The 18,606-nt window shown below is 36.8% G+C and overlaps 2 protein-coding genes across 2 annotated transcripts; one reads left to right on the top strand and one right to left on the bottom strand.

The window, feature by feature from the left end:
• The first annotated feature begins 9,660 nt into the window (after positions 1-9,660).
• il17ra1a (interleukin 17 receptor A1a) lies at positions 9,661-14,185 on the top strand. The gene is made up of 11 exons (XM_058774401.1): positions 9,661-9,905; positions 10,093-10,117; positions 10,206-10,352; positions 10,687-10,811; positions 10,901-11,027; positions 11,122-11,169; positions 11,306-11,460; positions 11,581-11,655; positions 11,761-11,833; positions 11,920-12,045; positions 12,257-14,185. Exons 1-11 carry the CDS (start codon positions 9,801-9,803, stop codon positions 13,648-13,650), a joined length of 2,400 nt encoding a protein of 799 aa, XP_058630384.1. The 5' UTR covers positions 9,661-9,800; the 3' UTR covers positions 13,651-14,185.
• Positions 14,186-16,896: 2,711 nt separating this feature from the next.
• On the bottom strand, positions 16,897-18,250 carry tmem121b (transmembrane protein 121B). Its single transcript, XM_058772394.1, has one exon. It carries the CDS (start codon positions 18,248-18,250, stop codon positions 17,072-17,074), a length of 1,179 nt encoding a protein of 392 aa, XP_058628377.1. The 3' UTR covers positions 16,897-17,071.
• Positions 18,251-18,606: the final 356 nt, after the last annotated feature.

Raw genomic sequence — 18,606 nt, forward strand, 5'->3', positions numbered from 1 at the left:
GAATCATTACTATGCTCAGTAATCACGCACATGTAATCAGTCTCTCATTAATGTGTGTACACAAGCCATGCTAATGAAAGCTAGGACTGATTAGCCATTAATTAACAGCACATCCGCTGGAATTCAGTCTGAGGTGATTTGGCTGTGGGAACTCATACACTTCTGGATTGCTAATGTAAAGAGAGACGTGAAATTGTGTTTTCATTTCCACCGTCACTGCACCTTGCGTGTGCTTTTACAAAAACAACACGTTGCCTGAGAAGGAGATGGAAAGAAAGTGCCATGCACACCATAAACCATAATAGCTGAAAGCTAATTCATAACTGAGCCAAGGGATTGCTTTGCAGCGGCAATCTGGAATCTCTTTGATGAGGCCGGCGGAATAAAGGCCTAACATATGGATCTGATTAGCACAGGAGAAAATGATTCTTTGATTAATTTCTACCCGAGGCTCGAGTTCAGTGTGTTGTGATGTTATAGTGTTAATCTTTGCACAGTGTTTTTAAATGCATCCCATTCTGTCTGGATGAATGGGGCAACAGATTTTGGCCACCACATCAAAAAGATTGGACTTTGTTGTAAACTTTTATTGACCCACATATAATGCATTTATACATGTGGGCCACATTCATGTATGTTGCACTGGCGGCGTGAGAAGCTGATATATGTTAAGTTCAGTGGGAAGGTGATTTGTTTAAGACATATTATCACATTAGCGCACATGTATGGAACGCAAAGTGGAGACAAGAATACGCACTTTCTGCGTGCTCACATGACAATAAGAAGATGGACAGCGTGGTGGGGAATACACAGCGAGATTACAGATTCTTTCACTGTATAGTGCTGTTGAATTTATAGCGTAATGACGCTAACATGCTTCAAAGTTCACATGAATGCTGGCTTTCCACGGTTTCTAGCTGGATAAAACTGGTTATTTAGGATTAGTAGCAGTTTCAAACTGGTTTAGGTGGTTGTTTATCTACTAAACTATACCTAAAAGCAGGTGAGACCTTGCCAGACACGAGAGGTCAAGGTTTGGCTTGTTGGCACAGCCAACTAAAATCAGGAGTGATGTAATTTTCATTTATTTATTAATTATTATTAACTCATTTTTGCAAGCAACATAAATATTTCTTAAAATTCATTATATTACAGTAGAATAGATGTTTTACTAGTGCCTATTTTTGGAAAGCTCTTAAAAACATTCAATTATGGTATGTCTTTTAATTTGTGTGTGTGTGTGTGTGTGTGTGTGTGTGTGTGTGTGTGTGTGTGTGTGTGTGTGTGACAAAATTTAAACTCAAACAACAAAAAATGGGAAGTTTTTCTCTTCACTTTTACATATTGCTATACCACTTTTATGTATGTATGTGTGTAAATAATATATATATATATATATATGTGTGTGTGTGTGTGTGTGTGTGTGTGTGTATGCATAAATTTTTTATTTAGTATTACACAGTAAATTTCTGGTTCCCATATGATTGATTTAACACCGCAAAATTTACTGTGTAGTCTTTATCTTGAGACAAAAATGCTTAATAGTCTTAGACACATTTTAGTCATTTGAGTCTTTCATAGTTTTAGTCTAGTTTTAGTCGACGAAAAGTCATTGCATTTTTGTCAACTTTTAGTCAAACTGCAGTTACCAACATTTATTTTGGTAGCCATTTTATATGTAGTCTTCAAACAAAAATAGTAATTAATTCTTCTCTCTTTAAATCAATTAAGCTTATATGAGAAATTTGAATCAAGGATTTAATTTGGAAAAACTGGAATAAATATTCATTTTTTTGGTAGAGATACAAATTAAATTCATTTTTCAGATACAGTATACATTTATTTAACATAGATTCAGACACAGATAGATATTTAATTAGGAATGCTGTCCATTTAAAACGGATGCATGTAATACTGACACACGTTCAGTTTTCACCCACCTGTTTATGTTCACTTAAGCCATAACCGACTGTACACTCAAAAAAATGTTTTGGTCTAAATTTACATTTTATGTAATTCAATTGCATAACAATTTTCCATCCATTTAGATTACATAGTTTTAACATAAACAGATCAATAAACTTAATGTGATTCATATGCGTCAGTCATACGTGAATGAAACAGGTAAGCTTTATGTAATAATTCACAGCAAAGTCCCCACGCTGCTCAGTGTTCATGTGTTTCCACACTACAGAGTGTTAAAGTAGTATTGAAGCAGTGTTGGAGTTAAGGAGATAATTATGTGATGATTGATCATTAATGATGAACAAGCAGAATCACCGAAGGAAAGACAAACACAAGAACTACAACTGACTTCAGCCACAGCAGAAGATGAAATCAACTGAAATAAAAGAAGACATTAAATCTCTCGAGATCTGATTAAACAACTCCACAAACAGCTTAATCAGCTTCACATTACTAACCAGATTGACTTTATTTCTGTCAGACTTCTAGAGAAGCTCTTATATAGAACTAACAGATGTTTAGATGCTTTATTGTTTTGTTTGAAATCACCATCAGAGACCAGTGTTTCCTTTTGTTGAGCTCTTGACCCTTGATCTTTTGGTGTTAGTATCACACTGGTTGCTTTAATTGTGCTTAGCCAGCGAAGCCAAGAAGAAAAGCGTTGTGGGCAAATGATCCACCGACCTCATTTCAAGTCCAATTTCTGGTTATGTGGGTGTTGTATAGCATTTTTATATATAAATATATATATATATATATATATAGCTTCAGATCTAGCAGTATTGTAAATATCAGATAATTTGAATAATTTTCAAAGCAGTTTGTGCACAAAACGTTTTCATCTGTAGCAATACAAAGACCACAGACATCAAGCATCATACACTCTCAGAAATAAAGGTACAAAAGCTGTCACTGGGGCAGTACCTTTTCAAAAGGTACATGTTTGTACCTAAAGGGTCCATTTTGGTACCTTAAAGGTACATATTAGTACTTAAAGTGTACATATTAGAACCTAATAGGTACAAAAGTGTACCTTTTGAAAAGATAACGCCCCAGTGATAGCTTTTGTACCTTTATTTCTGAGAGTGTATATATATATATATATATATATATATATATTAGTGCTGGGCATTGATTGATCGCGATTTTTCGCATCCAAAATAAAAGTTTTTGTTTATATAATATATATGTATGTGCTGTGTATATTTATTATGTATATATAAAGAAACACACATACAGTATATATTTTTTTAAATATTTACATGTATTTAGTATTTACATGTATAGGCCTATATTTATGTTCATATACTTTATATTATATATAATATATATAAACATAAAATATTTTCTTAAATATATACACTGTACACAAAAACTTTTATTTTGGATGGGATTAATCACAATTAATCGTTGCCCAGCACTAATGTGTGTGTGTGTGTGTGTGTGTGTGTGTGTGGTGTGGTGTGGTATATAAAATATTAATTTAATTCATGATGCATGATAAATACATGATTAATGTATTTAATATATACAATAAAAATAAAAAAAACATATTTTTCATTTGTTTTACCCCTGTTGCTCATGAACAGACAAAATCTAAATCTATGACCTATTTTTCATGACCCACTAGCAGTTAAAAATTAGTATTGACCCAGCTGAATGGCCTGAACTGTTTCTAATTATTCTTTTAAATGCTATAACATAGTTCTACAATATATCTTCATTTTGACTTGAAGTCTTAACAGACGTAATTGTAATTACAGACAGGATAAAACTCTTATACATCTTATGCCACTCAGGTTTAAAGGTAAGATTTGACACCGGCTGCGTTTCAAACTACGCTGACGGGAAGCAAACACAGAGATGGCACAGATAGCCCTCAGCCATTCAGACCCAGCTGCAACTGGAGCGTATTGCCACAGCCACACACTCTTCCAGACTGCAGGTATGTGTGCTGAGATAAGGAGCAGTGGCTCTCGCCCGGCTGCTATGGTGGGTTTAACCCAGCTCAGGTATGCTGGGAATGTAGTGGAGTATAACAGCATAAAAAGAGGAAGCCTGTAGATTTGAGCTGAGACTTCATTGAAAGCTGTTGGTGGAGAAACTAGGTCTTTGTTGAGGTCGAGGTGCATTTTGATTTCTAAATAACTTCATTTAGGTAAACCAATCATGTAAGCTGGTTATGTAAGTACAGGTATGTGTGTTGAAGGGGCCAAAGAGTTACTGGAGGTAAAGTGTGAGCTGTCCTATCCAATTCTGCCATCCCTGCCAAATCTCCTTCAGGACACAAAGTTTACTTTCAGGAGACCTTGTGGGACTCCATTCTTCTCCGGGCCCTTAGCAGAGCACAGCGGGGGGAGGCAACAGTACAGAGATTATAGCGACCCACTCGCAACCATCAAGATAATATTCTGTTCCATTCCAGGCTAAAATGAGCAAGCAAACAAATGGATGAGATAATAGCAGCGTTGAACCTGAGCGTTTCATAGAAAGTGTCATTTTGGCATGCACTATTTCACATTTATGTAAAAAACATAACTACAGCTTTATGTTTTGAGTTTTATTGAAGAATTTGAATCAGATAATTTGATAAATATTCTTCATTTGTTTGGATTAAACAAATATGTGAAATATGCCTGGTTGCATAATGGAATGTAGACCCACTGATATAAATCTGGAGACCCTCAAAGCCTTAGTTTGTTTCTGAAAAGTCACTCATTTTCGTCCTTCCTTGTAAACGCACAAGAGAACAAATCATTTACATAATAGCCCTCATTCCATCTCCTTTTACGCTAAAGATAAACATTATTGTGTAATAATGTAGGCTACATTTATGACACAGCTAATCCCCAATAAATAAAAACGTAGAAATTAGATTTTGTTAATTAAAAGATTAAACTATTTGATCATTTTACCTGTATATCATCCTAAAGATTCCACTAAGAAAAAAATAGTATTTGCACCTGTTGCATTTGTGTGAAACAATCGCGGAGGGATACGAGAGACATGAAAGTAGTGCCAGTTTTAGTAACACGGATAAGCGATCAGGGGTCTGTACTATGATGGTAGATGAACAAATTCCGAGTTATAGGATAAGTTTTGAGCTGACAAACCAAACCACTCCAATCTGGCTTTGTTGGTACCATGAAGCTGATCATCAACTTTCTCTGTCAACTTAGGCTTGATCCTGAGTTAATGGAGCGCGTGCACATGAATGTGTGACATCAGCGGCGAACAGCCAATCACAACACAGAGCAAGTCTGATTCACTTTTCGCGAGAGAGCCAGCGAGATTCAAAACTCTTGTTAAAGGTTAAGAGATTAAAGAATATGAGGAATTTAAATGCATTTCCACTTAAGTACTTGTCCAAAAAGAGGACAAAATTGTTTGGGTCAAAATTATAGATTTTTCTTTTATGCCAAAAATCATTAGGATATTAAGTAAAGATCATATTCCATGAAGATATTTTGTAAATTTCTTACCATAAATGTATCAAAACATCATTTTTGATTAGTAATATGCATTGCTAAGAACTTAATTTGGACAACTTTAAAGGCGATTTTCTCAATATTTTGATTTTATGCACCCTCAGATTCCAGATTTTCAAATAGTTGTATCTCGTCCAAATTTTGCCCGAACCTAACAACCCATACATCAATGGAAACCTTATTTTGAAAAATTGACACTTAAGACTGGTTTTGTGGTCCAGGGTCATATATGATCTGTATATATTAATATTCATTTAAAATAAATGCTTTATAATAATTGTTAAACTAAAAGTACTTGTGTGTAATGGAGTAATAATAATATAAATCAAATTATAATTATATAAATCATATGTAAATTGTAATTATCATCAAAACCAGACCATTTTGTTGTGTGTGTGTGTGTGTATATATATATATATATATATATATATATATATATAATTTAAAAAATATATATATATATTTTTTAAAGGTACTTCATAGTGAGCTTTAATTTGTAGGAAGAGAGACTGGGGGAGTGACCTTTTTTTTTTGTCAGACGTGTCAGTTTGCTCACATCTGATTGGTCCAATTTCAGTTTGAGATCTCTAACTCAGAACATAACCTGCCCCGGAGCAGGTTAGCTGTGCAGTGTAAGTTACTATAGCAATGAACGCAGCTAAAAGCCAAGCCACTTTCATGGTACCTGAAACCCAGGATTCGTGCAAACTAAACTGAAACTTACCTGGCTATCCAGCTAATCCGGCTTCATGGTACAGGCCCCTGATCTAAAATGTGGACGATGTTGTCCTGCTTTAAGTCATTTGATCGTTAAGTATTTTACATTTTTTATGAGCACTGCGGTGTATATTATGTGACTACAAGTTAATACAATTGCCATAAAAAGTATTAACCCAGCAAACATAGAAAGTTCCCCTAATATTGTTTCCCATTTGGTTATTTTTTGGGAACTGAATACTAACTTTAGGGGAGTGTTTTTTTTTGATTCAATTTTTTATAACCATAAAATAACGTTTCCAGAACGTTGCATGGTGGTTATTATTAAATACCTTAAAAATAAGATACTTAAAATGTTTGAATATCATTGCTTTAGAGATGAAAGGGCTGATTGTGGTTAAAAAAAAAAAAAGCTTTAATAATTTAATATTTTGTCACCTAGTACCTACAATGACATTCATTTTAAGTGAGGCTAAAAGTGTTCAACTATGTTTTTGACCTACTGTACAATACGTGTAAATGTAGGTCAATGACTGTTCACTCTCTGTTTTATGTACTGTACTATCATACAGACACAGATAAACTACTGGTTTAGGTTATGTTATTAATTAGCTCTTCCTAGTATTTATCATATCTATCACACATGATAAGCCTTATCTTTGATAAATGAAATCATGGCGTGTTCATTTTAAAGTGATCATAGCTGCATTTTTCATACTTCATCTTCACTTCTGAGAGGTAAAATCACTGCTGGCAGTGTTTCGATCACTTAAGGGCACTTAAGGAAGAATATGTATGGCCAACTTCCATTTTGTCTGAATGCCAGCGACATCCTAAGTGCACTTCTGGCATTACTGAACAATCACAGCTTCTCAGATTCAGACACCTTCCGTGTTTCATTGTCTGCAAAACATTTAAGTGAAGCATAAGTCTAGAAATCAGTGGCCGACACATCTGATAGAAGGAAGAATATTATATTATCAAAAGGAGATGGTAATATCTACAGCATTTGCCTACTTTAAGGTTGCTCCTGTTAGCATCTATATTTGTGCAATGTATTAGTTCAGTATTATCTTAAAAATAAAGATTCTTCACTGGCATTGATGGTTTGAATGAAGAACTTTTAACATGGAACCTCCATTGTACTGAAATGTTCTCCATAGTGGAAAAGGGTTATTTTGATTAATAAAATAGTCTTTAGACTAAGAAAAATGGTTATTTAAAGAACTATTCACTGAAAGGTTCTTTTTAGAACCTAAAATAGTTCTTCAATTGTATCACTATGAAGACCCCCTATTGGAACCTTTATTTTTAAGATAACGGCCTGAGCTAGAAACAGATTTGCCATTATTGTGGAGTTTTCTTGGATTTCTCTTTAGTTTTTGTGGTTTACATCTTAGCATTGACAAGTGTTCTCAGCTGTCCTGGTTTCATTGTGGATAAGTGTGTCAGAGGACCAAAACACTACTCTCATGGTTACGGTTAAGACCTTTTTGACACATACCGCTGGAAAAAAGTGAGTCATTGGTCAGATTCAATTTTCTGGCGGTATAATTCTCCAAAATGTCTTTGACCCCCGCTACAATCAACAAAAAAATCTTGTTTAAAACTCATAAGAATGAAAGAATTTGGCCAGAGGGTGACATTACTTTGCTCCATTTTCAGACCAACTTGGCATATACGCCATGCTGTTGTTTATATATCTCATTTAGTCAAAGTTGTCAGCCCTAATCAGGCGTTTTATTGTTTTCTTTAATATTCAGCCACAGTTCACCATTCTTTCCATATATTTACTACAACAGGTGATCTCATCAGAAGCGATGAATGTGACATGATTGTTTTTAAAGGTGCAATTTTTGACAATGCGTCATAATAAACTATTAAATGACTGTAAAACACTGAACCTAGAGAAAGTCTCAGATTACTTGTTGGTATTCTGAAAAGTTTATTGAGCTTATATTTTCGCTGACATACTGTATAAATGTTTTACACAAGTTCAGTCAAAGTTAAGACTAAATATGCTTCTAGACTTTTTTAATAGTATTGCAAATGTTTGATTGTAACTTCTAAGGTGCCGGAATGATGGATGAGATGAAAGACAGTATTTCTTTTTTTTTTTTTTTATAAAAGTCAATGTCTTTGTCCAACCTGCATGGAAGTATCCAAACAATTCCCTTCAAATCCCAAGATGCAACATGTTAGCGCACTAGATTTCTCTAATCTCCGGCCAGTACTTGAAAACAGGACTGTGTGCACCTGGGCTAGCTGTGGGTAGCCCTCATTCTGTGATGCCACTGTTAATCTGAGGATTTTGAGACTGGGACAGTGTGTTGTCTGACCCTCATATAGAGTACTGGGGGTCTGGTTCATTAATGCAGTATGCAGTACAGAGACTGACACTGTGAATGTTACAGATCACCTGAGCAGACACTCTATCTTCATCTGCTCTGTTTCATTTGTCTTCAGCACAGTAGGCTTCAGGTCTAAAAATGAGAAGAATTCTGGTTTAGTGTAAAATATCGAAAGAGTTTGGGGAATAATAGGTTAAAATGTGTTTGAATGAAACGTATAGATTCACAAAAAGCATGTGAATGTTAACCGTGCTTGCGTAATATAGCTGTGCATCCTTTTAATAATATGTGGCATTTGGAATCCCATTAAAATGCATTTTTAGTGAGATAACAGTGTGTTACATTTTCAGATTGTGTCTTTTTGAACACTCATTTAAAAAAGGAGGCCATTCAGGGCAACTGTAACATCAATAGATGAATAATATATATATATATATATATATATATATATATATATGTGTGTGTGTTTGTGTGTGTGTGTGTGTGTGTGTGTGTTTATAAAGAAAATGCTGCCTCCATGTTGCACAGACGTGTTATAAGATGAAAAATTCTGCTAAATGACTAAATGTAAATGAAAAAAAAAAAGATTGTAATATTTATATAATATAATATTTTCGTTTCAGGATTTTGGCATAATAGGTAAGCAAGAGTGCTATGTATATTTCCATACAAGTAAATATTTTTTCCTGGAAGAAATTACTACATTATATTAGCACATTTATCAGGACTGATATCTGCATAGGCTACTAATATCTATATTTTTATTTGCTTATACGAAAGCTAGATAAACTATTTTTAACAGACTGATAAACAGGCCTACATACAATGGTGAAGTAGCGCCCTCATGTGGAAAGAGAAAGTTTGGAAATGCAAACAAAATAAAAATGTACCGCAGTTTGATAAAAATGTACAATGTAAAGGGTTTTAACATTCATTCGTTCATTCATTCTTTTACCTGTTTATCCTTTCTTTTTCTAGTATGAAGTCGTGTTGGCATTCACCATCTGTCGTATTATGATGTACAAAACGCGAAAAGTAGGCTACAGGACGCGACGCGACATAACCAGACAGCGATTCCAAAGTACACTAGGAGTGAGTCACTGCTTTGCATATTACAATAATTCCAGGAAGCTTTTTTAGGTCGGCTGTTTCCTGCACCTACGCCACCTTGTTTACCGTACTTTTTGTCGCTGTCGATCTTAGTTGTCTATTAAAAACTTGTTTTAAAACGAGTATTCGTTCAGCTTTAGTGAGGTTTATGTAGGTTAAAAGGCGAATCATGAAGTTCTTGTACCTGAGAGGTGTTGTGTTTTTCATCTTCATACCTGTAGTGCTAAATCTCAGACTTATGGATGATGGGCGCGAACTGAACTGTACACAAGAGGTAAGATAATACCATTAGATACCAAAAAAGTGTTAGATATTTATTTGTATATGTTAAATGTGTTTATTTAGACACTGATATGTGGCCCCTTTGGGAGTTTTAAGTTTTGAATGAAGGTTATATTTCGTCTGATTCATTGTCCTTTCTTTCTTTTTTTCTTTCTTTCTCTCTCTCTCTCTCTCTCCAGGAAGTACAGTGCACTGCAGAGTTCAGTAAGTCCTGCTTTCTTTTTTCTTCAGTATTCTTTTATTATTATTGTGGGTTATATTTTGACTGAGGTTTGATTATTTTTCCTCACAGATAATTGCATGTATAAAGGATGGCTCATTCCTTCGAATTTCACTCCTAGTGGACCAGATGATTTAACAGTGTATGTTGATGTAAGAAGGAATATGAAAAGTGATTTGGAACCAGTGATTGTGGCAGAATGGAAAGCAAAGGATGACGGTGGGTTACTTATGCATTTTCAGATTAGCCCGATATCTTACATTATGTGAAAATCCATTTACTTTGAAAATTTCTGGGGGGAAAATAAATCACTTTTAATGGACACTTTTAATTGAAACATTTATACTTATATTTTGCTGTATCAAAAATTATGATGGAATTCATGATGAAGAAATTACATTACTAAATGTGTGCACCAATACTAAAACAGTGCCATATTTAATGGTTTCAAAAGGGGATAAAAGGACTCTTTATTTTAATTTTAATTTTGTATTTCAATAAGCATTTATCTCCCAGATTGCAATCATCAAAGTTTTTGTTTTGTTTTTTGCAGGAAGCATAATTCATTTGAAAGGAACAGAGCTTGGTGTTATGAAGTCATCCACCAATGAACATCTGTGTGTTCATTACAAGTTCCTCAATCATTTTAAGTCCATGAGAAATAGTGCTGGCGAAAAGGCAAGACTGATTTATTTATTTATTTGTTTGATTGCATTTTTATTATTTTTATTTTCACAAATACTAATGTATGATCTATTTTATTCTAGTGGTCTTTTTCTTTGGATAAAGTTGTGGTAGATCCAGACAGCACATATGTAGTGACCGTCTCCAACCTTCCCAAGCCGAATTTACAACACACCAGTTACAATATCTACAGAAAGGTTTATGTTCCAGGTAAGTGACAAATTAAACAAAATTCTTTGTTCAAATATTTCCACATGACAAATTATATTCAGAATGATACCTCGGTTTCAATCTGTAACCACAGGTTGTGACGATCCTTTGATGCGAACGACCAAAATCTGTTTTGAAAGAGGTGAGAGAAGAGTTTATTTACAACTGGTGTACCTTAATCAGATACATATATACCTAGAAACCCTGAGCGCTTAAGTATTAAAGTATGCATGCACTTCTAATACTATGAGATTTGTTTGGTTTGAATTTTCTCTTAGGGGATACATGGCGACCCAATATTACTGTAGGAAGGACCGCAGGTGTAAATGGCAAGGATATTCTGTATGTTACATTTAATCCTGGAGAGAATGTAGAAAAATACAATGTTTTTCTGACGTGCAACAGGGAGACCCAAATGAAGACTCTTTATAATGTAAGATATGTTATCTGTTTGTCTATTTAAATATATCCAAATGAATAAGGCTGGATAATATGACTCTGCACATAAAACTGTGCAGAACTGTTTTCAAAGGGTGTTTTTTGGTGTGTTTAGGAGAGTAAGCCATTACTAAATGTTACATACGACCTGGAGAACTGGCCACGTACATGCTGTAATTTTGATGTTCAGGTGTGTAGGCCTAAAGAAACACATTACACCATAAAATAATATTACAGATAAGACAATTCTTATATAAAAGTGTGTTTATTTAATAGTGCTTTTTTCCCTATTTAGATCCAGCCATTTTTCTGGAAGTGTGGCAACGACTGTTGTCGCAGGAATCGCGATTTTAACATATGTGGTCCTGGTGTGTATGGAAACAGCTTCACCTTTTGAATTAGCGAGAAAATAAATGTAAAAAGCATAATACAACTTTTTTTATATGTTCCACAGTACCAACAAGCCCTCCTGAGAACAACTCAGCACTCTGGATCATTTGTGTTGCATTATGTCTCTTAATTTGTGCCGTTGGTATCTGTGCTATTTATTTGCGCTGGACAACAACCAAACAACCAGAAGGTAAGCAGTGACATTTAAGATGCGTATTTTTATCTTCAAAGACTGATTTTAATCGTGTTACACAACAGTGGCAGTGATGTTTTTCAAGAGTAACTTCCTGTGGTTAGCCATCCAGACAGTGTTAGGACTGCAATAATACATCTAATATGTAGTAAATAATCATTTTCAAGGAATATCCCTTCTTCTAATTTTTTTCATTATTTTATTTCAGATGATAAAGAGTCAAAGGAAAAAGTACCTCTAGAACCACCAGCTTTATCCAGTCCTCGATCTGTATTAATCATCTACTCCAGAGACCATCCCCTTTACACAGACATAGTCCTGAAGCTTTGCGCCTTCCTGCGGGCCAAATGCGGCATTGAGGTCGTGCTAGACCTACTTGACACGACTTGGCTCGGCACCATTGGCCGGCTACAGTGGCTTGAGGAAAAAAAGCGACAGATTGAGCAGTCGTCAAACAAGATCTTAGTCCTTTGCTCTCGAGGAGTGCAAGCCAAGTGGGGGGCGATGTGTGGAGAGCCTCGCGTCCTCCTCCGGGAAGATGTGTGCTCTCCGGTCGGAGATATGCTGACTCTCGCCCTTCAGTTGATTACACCTGATATGCAGCGTCCGGCTTCTTACGGGAAGTATTTGGTGGCTTACTTTGACGACGTAAGCAGCGAAGGTGATGTGCCATCTATGTTTGACATTGCGGTCAAATATAAGCTGATGAAGCATTTCGAGGAGCTCTATTTCCGTATCCTCGATGTGGAGAAGTATAAGCAGGGAGTGAAGTACTGTATCGACGGTATTGAAAAGGACGAATACTTCAAATGCCCCTCCGGCGAAGCCTTGAGGAACGCAATCGAAGCATTCCAAGCACACCAAATGAAGAATCCAGACTGGTTTGAGAAAGAGTGCGTGACCAGCGAGGAGGAAGTGAGAGGGGAAGCTGATCCACTTCTTGGGATGCCCATGCAGCCGATATATGAATTAACACCCGTGTTAAACATCGGACTCCCGATTCTTGTGAAGGAGGTAGACATCAATCAAGAGTCCCAGAGCGTCTGTGCCGTAATTCCCCAAATTCAAGAGAACCCTGCAGAGTCATCCGTGGTGATTATTAATCCAAGAGTCCAGCCAGGGCACAGCGAAGTACTTTCCTATTATCCAGCAATGGAACATCCTCTTCAGTTACCCAGCGTGACTGGTATTGGGACACTGATGGACCCACAAATTTACCCTTGTCTCCTCGCTGAACCAGGACCAGTGGAAACCACACATCCTCCTTTTGCGCTTCCAATGGGGGAACCGTCAGATAACTGTCCGATGGACAGCAGAAAGTGCTTTTTGATAGCACCTCCACCATCAATGGAAGACAGCTTCCATCTGTATCAGGAGATGAATATGTCCCAGCCAGTGGAGATGGAGGAAAGTGAAATGGAGGGTACTTCTGAGACGAGACCATCACGAGGGTCCGATCAGGGATATGGTTCCAGGTATTCCACAGTGAGGGAGGACCCCAAGTTTCAGCAAGACCTTTCCTCTCTGGCCAAGTTACAAAGGGACCTCTTCTTGAACAGCCCGATCTCTTCTGCTTTCTGCACCGAAACTACGGAGATCTGAATTTCTTGTGTGTCTTTTGGCTGTTTTTTTTTTTTCATTTGCGGTGCACAGTAGCACCGTGGCAGGATGTTCTTGAACAGTCTGTGGTTGGTCGTCACTCCTAGAACTATTTGTGTCAACAGGAACAGGAAACGAACTAGATGGATGAGTTCAATGATCAGCTGTTTTAAGTGATTACATGTTATATATTTATCATAAATAATTAGACATAAACACAAATGTGATCAGTTCACTTTTACTGTGGAGCAGAACAAGTACCTTGTTAAACAGCTTGATATAGAACAGCACATCACATGATTTGAAGCTTATGTTTAGCTACTGAACACAAGTCTAAGTAATTTTGGTTGGGCTTGCAATGTTACACTTGTATTGGGTTTTAATTAATTGCTCATATGAAATGTTTTGTTTTGTTATATTATATTGCACAATTTTTTTTAATTGTTAATTCCAGTTTAACAGCTATAACCATCTGGAAATTTGTATATAATATTGTATAAGTCAATTTCTAAATTTATAAAGCATCATTCTTTGGTAATCTTCTGTTGTGTGCTTTTCAGTCTAATTTAGTTAAACAATCACTTTGCTTGCATCAAATTTCATCCAACTTGTACTTCAGATTACTTTTTAACCAATTTAACCAGGATGCTTCCAGACCCTTGTAGCTGTTGCAGTGCAAATAATGTCTTATGTAAACATAACTTAACTTGCAAACTAAAGCCCTTGTAAGAAAATTCTCTGTAAAACATTTATGTGGATAAATAGAGAGAGGTGGGGTTGGAAGTCGCTTTCCTTATCAAAAAGGTTATGTACATACACTAAAACCTGTAGTTTAAAAAACATGCGTAGTATGCAGTGGTATATATTTGTCAGGTTAAATACTGCGCAATGAGGCACAAAAATCCCATAATGCACTTTCGGCCTGCATATTTAACACGTTTAGCTCACCCTGTACCCCAATCCTCAAAGCACAAGAGTAATAATATGTTAGAATAGGATGCACATTTGTTAGCAATTACATGTTGGACTAGCATATAATACTCTGTTTTAAAACTAAAAGTGACAGGACAAGCTTGCTTCTCAGTTAAAGTGACAGCTCACCGAAAAATGAATATTCTGTTATCATTTACTCACACTGATGTCATTCTAAACCTGGATGCATTTATTTCTTCAGAAGATATTTTGAAAAATGTGTTTTTGTCCTTACAATGAAGGCCAATGGGGTCCAAACCAACATTGTTTGGACCCCATTGACTTTCATTATATGCACAAAAACATTCTGTAAAATGTCTTCTTTTGTGTTGCACATAAGAAAGCAAGTCATTCGGGTTTGAAATGACATGATGGTGCATAAATGATGTCAGAATTTTTCAATTTTAGATGAACTGTCCTTTTAAGGCGGAAAATTGGAGTGAGAAACATGGATATTAAGCTTTGACATATTTGTTCAAGTTCCTGGTGTAAATATTAGTGTAACTAATGAGCTTGGAAATACACATATTTAGATTTAGACATAGATGCACTGCGTGTAGATTAATGGATAATGTCCTTTCGCAATCTGTCTATCAGCACTATAACAATATTCATGGTTGGTCAAAATGTTATTAATTGTGATAATCATACCTTATTAATTGGCATGAATGATATATCATCTGGAATTGTGCGGATAAACTGACTGGTATGTGATTTCAACCATGAGGTTCTGTAAAGAGAGGTAGCCTTGTACAAACTGATGATGGTAATATGGCTGGTTTGGACCAGCGATGGAGTTTGGTCATTAAAGATGGATTACAGTTATCCTCATAGATTCTATGCTTAAAGTAGCCTATTATTACATTAAGGAACATTATGAATCCGTATCATACACCGTTCAGCAATTTTCCATTCTAAGTACCATTGCCACTGACAAAGTATTTCAAATAGGAAAGGACTACATCACATTCACAATTTGAAGTGTACACCAAGCCTAACAAGTCACAAGGCATATTTACACTTTTGACAAGTGCATTTAGGAACATCTCTTGACAAGGTGTCTGAAAACACTATAAACATGTGTCTACATTAGCCTACTGTCAGTTAAGGACATTTTTACATAGAAAATAAATTATACAACATTGCACTTATAACTTCTCCTCAGTTGAATAGTCCTCACACTGAATTAAAGTGCCTCACAAAACAAGTGCAAATCAAAGATTCTCATATCGTCGTATAAGCACTGGTTGACAGTCACGTCCCAATACATTAAGTAGCCTATATACTGCAGAGGTCACAGGTGGGAATGTTTTTCATTGGCACATTGAGTGGTTTGGTTGTAGCACCTGTTGAGAGTGGAGGAGAACCACAGGACGTTCATAAGAAGAGGTACTACAGGCATAAATGTAAACCTATATTTTGATTAGATTTGACTAATATTGCCATAAACATTGAATTATTAGGATTTTATATCACTTACACCAAGTACATAATGTAAAATCAGTTAGCTATTTTGGGCATGTCTGACACAAATTATATTTTGGATTTAGGCCAGCAGCTAATAAACCTAATTTCTCATGTTTTGAACAGAATCCTAATGTTGCTTTTGCAAACAAGTCTGATAATTAGCAACCACTGAGTTAATCACATATACACATTATTTTGTGGAGTTCACTAGTTATATTATGCACACCTGTGAAAATATAATTACATGATAGCTAATTTTGCATTTTATAATTCTAAAATACACTCTTAGAACTAAAGGTGCTTCACAATGCCATAGAAGAACCTTTTTTGTCTAAATGGTTCCATAAAGAACCTTTAACATCTGAAGAACCTTTTTGTTTCACAAAAGGTTCTTTGTGGCGAAAGAAGGTTCTTCAGATTATAAAAAGGTAAGAAAGAGATGGTTCTTTGACTCCATGGTTCTTTGTGGAACCAAAAATGGCTCTTCTATGGCATCGCTGTGAAGAACCTTTTAAGCACCTTTTTAGTAAGAGTGTAAAGCGCTAAAAATTACAACCCGATCTCATGAAAGTGCATATAAATAGTACGCCAAATAAAAATGAAAACTCGGAAAAATGGACTTCGGCGTGTATATGCTACGCGAAGGGTAGGATTAGGGTTGTGGGGTAGATGCGTATCATATGCACGCCAAACACGTTCGTATCATATATACGCCAAAGTCCATTTTTACGTATCAATACCACGAGTTTTCGTTTTTATTTGGAGTACTATTTATACGCATTTTCATGAGACCGGGCTCAAAAATTAACTCTCTTCATAATCCGTATTTACAGTATCGTTACAATAGGCTACATTTTAATAATTGGTTAGTGTGTTTTATCTGTATTTTGATTAAATGTTAGCACCTGTAGTACCTCCCCTTAAAAGGGCTGATGCACACTGTGTAGTACGTGGCCCCCGGTCAACACCAGTCCCCAATGAGCATCTACGACTGAGTATTGACAGCCAGCGTGTTCACATAGCCGTGAGGACACATGTCGTTTTCGGAAACGCAGTGGGAGAACTGGGCTGTGTTGCCCCCGCGTCCACGTGCAAACCTCCGGACACCTCTTAAGGACATGCACTGTTCAACCAGCTCCAGGCACTTACACCCCAAGAAGAAGATGTTCTTGAACATGAAAACCGATATGGGCGTTTTGTAAACAAAGACGAGGAAACATCTGACCACCAAAAGCGGTGCGTTGAGCAGCACGCCGGTGAAGAACCTCGCCCATATCCAGCGACAGTTCATCTCTGAGGCCGTCAACTCGTAAAGCCAAACAACTGGAACGCCCAGTGCGATGAAATACACAGATATAACCGTGTACCTAAGGTATATGTTGGGGATTTCGTTTTTAAGGAGCAGTTCCACCAGCGTGAAGCTGTCCAGGATGTCTAAGCAGGTGCTCATGAAGCAGCCTTGGGAGTGAAAGCGCGTGGCACCGTTGGGATCTTCAATGATGGAGTTGATGAGGCAGTAAAGCAAAGGCGCGCACAGAAGCATGGTTATTTTAAACCCGGTGATGCCAAATGGCACCTTCAGGGCGATCAGATCCAGGATGGACGTTTCCAGAACGAGCACCACTTTTGGGGTGGACGCAATCACGTAGATAAGCCATGCCAGGTACGCAAAGGTGAACTCCCCGAGGTTGCATCCAAAGATGGAGCTCTTCTGATGGAAACCACAAGCTCGTTCTCGCTTACTCCTGGCGTTTTTCATGAAGAAGATCGCCCATCCCGATATGACCACCAGATCCGTGGCTATCCACGAGCACCAGTAGAGATCCGTGAAGATGATGAGGTAGAAATCCAGCATGCCTCCTTGGAGAACGAGCACGAGGAAACACAAGATCTTATAAAACAGGTTCTTATTAGACCTCTGCACGAACAGAGGGGTGGACTGCATGAATTCGCCCGATGTCATGGTGTAAGACTGAGGCTGAGCTGTGGCTGAGGAGGAGACCAGGGGCTGGGAGCTGCCCTCCTCGAGGTTGGCACTGCCGCTGGTGGTCTGCGTGTCCCTCCTGGACGCGACGCTTCGGATGAACAACAGCTGTCCGTTTTCTGGTGCTGAGGAGACAGGTGAGTCGGGCTGGGAGATGTCTTTTATGATTTCAGCAGTCATTGTATTCATGCCTTCTCCTCCCGACTTGTTTTGGCTCTGCTAGTGTAATGATAGCCGCTCAAGGGGGCAGAGGAGGAAATCCCGTTATGGAATTGCGGTGGAATGGAATGCGCGCTTACCATTCTCTCCAAATGAAAGCTGATAAATAACGAACTTAGTGATGATTGAATCTACGAATCCGATATTCCTCAAAACATAAATCAATGGTTCAAACATTTAATATTCCCGTTTAATAGTGAAGATGTACTTAGAATATTACTAAATTAATTGTTCATGTCATTATTGATTGCGTTTTTTAATTTAGTAGCCTATACTTTGGTCCTCTATTCATTTTTTGAGTGCTTGTGGAATGTAAA

This window comes from Onychostoma macrolepis, chromosome 04 (genome assembly GCF_012432095.1).
Source record: "Onychostoma macrolepis isolate SWU-2019 chromosome 04, ASM1243209v1, whole genome shotgun sequence".
Taxonomy (NCBI): Eukaryota; Metazoa; Chordata; class Actinopteri; order Cypriniformes; family Cyprinidae; genus Onychostoma; species Onychostoma macrolepis.